General features: G+C 40.8%; 1 protein-coding gene across 1 annotated transcript in view; it reads left to right on the top strand.

Moving 5' to 3' along the window:
* The first annotated feature begins 665 nt into the window (after nt 1-665).
* nebl (nebulette) overlaps nt 666-4,430 on the top strand; it is a 119,771-nt gene continuing 116,006 nt past the window's right edge. The window contains exon 1 of the mRNA XM_020621902.1: nt 666-977. Within this exon, the coding sequence (XP_020477558.1) occupies nt 909-977 (69 nt within the window). The 5' untranslated portion in view covers nt 666-908. The remainder of the gene's footprint in view (nt 978-4,430) is intronic.

Here is a 4,430-nt window from a genome sequence, read left to right as displayed (position 1 = left end):
GACATTCATGCTTCTCTTCTGAAGTTTCCTAAACTTTATACTTTTGGAATATTTAGCTTTATTTTGAAAATCTTGCCTTATTCAAATAAATGGGGAAATTCCAACTTCAGCATAATTACAGCTAGCAAAAGCATTCAGGTGTAAAAATGCTCAGCATTTTCAGGGCGATTTTTCAGCACTCAGCACCCATACGCATGTTCTTCAGAAAATGCAATTTTCTAGTTGGTTAAGTGTTCACCAGAGTGACAACCTGGGGGAAGAAACTGTGACGCCGTCCAGAGGGGAGGCTTTCAAACAGATTGCATCCAGGTAGCTGCAAAACAACCCTTAAGTCACAAAAATACAACAAAGATATGCAAACCAATTGCAAAGAGGCACAAAATGACTGCAAACAGAGAAAAAAAGGCCAATGCAGTGTAGTTTATAGTTATTTTGGATCTTCCAGTTTGTGGCTCTCACTTCATTATGGGGTGTGTGTGGGGGGGGCTTTCACGTCTGTGCCCAGGGACCCATTGTCTCATAGTCTGTCGTGTTTTTAAGAGAACATTCAAACCAATCAAACGGTGAACCTTTATGGGGGTGGTTTTTTTACTTTGAAGGTAAAGCTACGCATCGCTGACTTCCTGCTTTTCAGAGCTAACTTCCTGTTGTCTCGCGCTAAGTTTCGCTAGATTGTTGCCCTCGATGATGTGATTGGTCTCGGCTCAGCATCAAGCCTCCAGAGCGGACTGTGCCCCGTGGAGAGAAGGAGCGGAGCCGCTGTCTTTCTGTGAACGTTTTAGCCGCTCCACTTTGTTTACGGTGTCGTAGCTTGAAGGGCGGTTCACCGGGGACCTTCGGGTGCTTTCCGGACAACAGTAAAGCTCAAGGGAATTTCGCCGTAGAAGAGCAGAGAGGAGGTTTGGAGGATGAACCCCCCGTGTGCCCGCTGCGGGAAGATCGTTTACCCGACGGAGAAAGTCAGCTGCCTAGACAAGGTGTGTACTTCTGTTTGTAGACGGATACCAGAGTCACCCAGGTATGTCCGTTCACCCCACACGGTGCCTAGTTAACCTTTTTCTCAAGTCTGAGTTGAGAAGTCGTTGGAGACGCAGGTGGAAAAACACGCACCTTCGCTCGGCTATTTGGCATAAAAATAGTCTGAATTAGTCCTGTCAGAGGTTGTTATGTAACACACGGGTGTTTGTAGTGCTGCTGTAAGTATTTTTAAGTAATAAAAGAATCCTGGACTTTCAGGACTGAAAGTCGATTAATCTATTAGTCAACAGGAAAACAGTCGACAATCCTTGTATCAATCAGGCAAGTTTACAGCTAAATACTGAAACTATCCCTAAAATATAAAGATTTGATTAAAAGTAAAGATTTGCTGCTTTTTTACAGCTTGATTGGTTGGTTATTGTTGTGCAACTTATTTTGGTTGCATTTTTTCTTTTAAATGTCTTCCACTTACATTTTTATGCTGTTTGTGATCCAATATTGATGTTACAATGGGACTAACCTGACATCTGTTTTTACCTTTAGATTATTTCTTTCATTGTTCTCTAAAATGCCAAAAACGAATGGATGAATAAATCCTGTACTTTGTGGCACCAATGGCTAAACAACCAAAAGTGTGTCATATAATGACAGATGGTGATATGACATGGTTAACTAATAAATCCTCACATTTGAGAAGCAGCATCTGGTAAATGTTGGTGTTTTTATTTGAGAGGTTATTATAAATATTGTTAATGTGACACTGATGATTGAAACTACCACCACTTTGCCTTTTAATCCATTAATTGGAGAACTGTAGGCAATGTAAACCTATGATCATGATTACACTGATAGCAGAAACTAAAGCTGTGGATCGGTGGGTGGTTCATAATGTGTCACACTTTATAGATCTTAGCTTTTTAGATTTTTGCCCATACTCATAAAATATTTCCCTTCATATTTCTGACACTGTAACCCTTTATGGCCAGTTGCATGTTATTGTATTTGTGGTCCCATATTTGCAGTGCTGTCACAGGAGAAGTTCATATTTTAAAAGTATCCCATTGTAATATTGTAAAAAATAAACATTAACACTCGTGCATAATAATATGATGATGACTACATGGGGATATTGTAGGAATATTTTAGGACTACCTTGAAAAACATCTTTCTTTGCTTTACTTATCTAAAAGCAAATGTTGATTTTTGTGTTTGCCTGGTGACGCTTCCATAAGTCTGTTGCATAATGGTGATAAAATATAAATTTATCTTACATTCACTGTCTGGCCTGTGGGGCATCAGATAACGGCAACGGCACATGTTATTACTGTAGCTCTCATTCCCATTTGGCAAATGTGTAGCAAATATGTTTTCTGAATGTGAAAGTGAACAGAAATGTCACTGTCCAGCTTCGTTGTTCAGTATCTGTGTTGTGTAGAAGCTGACATAAGTCGTATGAAGAGGGAGTAGTACTATAAAAGAGCTCAAGCATTATGAGAGGTAGGGATTTGGAGAGGAGGTGGCTGGCAATCGAACACAGGAAGATATGGAGAACTCGAGAAAGAGAGTGTGAGGGTGAGAGAATGAAAGAAATGATTTTACCATCCAGAGTTCCCAGATCTCTCTTGTTAAAGCCTATTTAATCATGGTGTTTTGCAGAAATAGGAATCACTTTTTTTTAGCTTTAAAGCAGAATTTAAGTGAGAATAAAAGAAAATGGCAAGTGTTTAATTCTACCAGGTGTTAGCTTTAGGCTATGTTATTTTGCACTAACAATTCCTGCAGGCTCTGCTGTGAAAATGTGTCAGCCACAGACCACTATAGCTCTCAGAGAGCTGTGTGGGAGGAGGGACGTCACGTCAGAGTGGCTACAGTTCCCGTTAGTACCCAGAAGAGGTGGTCAGATGTTGTAGGTGGAAAAATGCATAAACCCACCTAATTTTTTCTTTTTTTTTAAATGAATTTTGAACAAAACATTGATGTATCAACACATTTTAAATTAATATGATGAAGCTGATGATAAACACTTGCTTAATTACACGTAAACAGTTCCAGAGCAATGTGATCATTTTGTGGAGTCGTGTTTGTGTCCACATGATGAACGGGAGTCCAGTATTCCCTCTCTTTTGGTCTCTACCCAGTAATCTGCTAAATGTTCCCCTGCATTCAGCAGCTAGTCTCTGTGTCTCTCTACTAAGCAGGTAGCAGAAAGAGCTGTTTGACAAATGACACTATGAGAGTAATGACAAAGTTGTGGTCCAACAGCTAAGCAGCACACTGACACTAAGAAGCTCAGTAGGGCTGTAGTGATTATTTGACTTAATCGACTTAATTGATTATGATAATTAGTCGATTTGCATATTAATCGTCGACTTGTCATATGTAGGAAACAAAAAAAAATTTGTAAGACAAGTTTCAGTTTCACACTCCAGAGCATGGTGGCGGTAATGCGCCAAAAGCTGGATGCCAACCGCCCTTTAAAAGGACGCAGAAGACGATAAGTAGGAAGTAGGCAGTAACGCGAGCATGGATACACATAGGCTGTGTCCGAAACCGCATACTGTGACAGTACGTACTGAAAGAGATGAAGTACCTACTTACTGACCGTTAAAACAGTAGGTACTGTATAGTATGAAGCCTGGTAGTATGAATGAGATTCGGACGTACTACATCCGCCATGTTGATACATCACGTGACATACGTTTTCATAGCAGCGTCTTCTTCGTTGGATAACTCCTCTCCCGGGGCATCATGGGATAGTGAAGTGTCCATCGTATGCACACTGCAAAATCCAACCGGAAGCAGTAGGTCATTCGGGTACTTTTCGTTTACTGTTTTTGGAATACTACGAATCCGGACATACTACTCGCCTCGCCTACTGCTTTTCGGCTACTATACAGTATGGTGGTAGGCGGTTTCGGACGCAGCCAAAGCACTAGCAGCATGGCGTGTCCGGGGAACGTGAAAATACCGTGACTGCAGTCACCAAAGGTTTGGCAGCATTTTAAGCACATACCAAACAACATGGTGCTCTGCCAGCTCTGCAAAGCAGAAATGGCGTTTCACAACAGCACCAGCACCATGCAGGAGCATTTGAAAAGGAAACATCCCGGGGCAGTTTCTCAGGACAACAGCGGAAGCAAGTTGGTACCGTAAGTTCTGTTTACTTTTCATATTGTTCCTACCAAATGTAACAGTATTAGCTTTATATGGTACAAAGAATGTGTTCTCGTCAGTAATTCTTTTTTCTTTTGTTAAACGTTTCTTCCGCCTGCAGCACTACTGCTGTTAAACTACTGTCAGGAGGGTGAGAGTGAATATGCGGGAATACGATGTTTGTACAAATGCAGATACAAATGAAATAGTCCACAGTAACATTACAATTTGTTAAATCTCTTACACATATACACATTTTCTAATTATGCCACTTTTTATCCCGTTGTCTGTTTCAGGAC

This window comes from Monopterus albus, unplaced genomic scaffold, assembly GCF_001952655.1.
Source record: "Monopterus albus unplaced genomic scaffold, M_albus_1.0 scaffold269.1, whole genome shotgun sequence".
Classification (NCBI taxonomy): Eukaryota; Metazoa; Chordata; class Actinopteri; order Synbranchiformes; family Synbranchidae; genus Monopterus; species Monopterus albus.
Note: the sequence above shows the minus strand (reverse complement) of the source record. Positions and strands in the feature narration are given on the sequence as shown.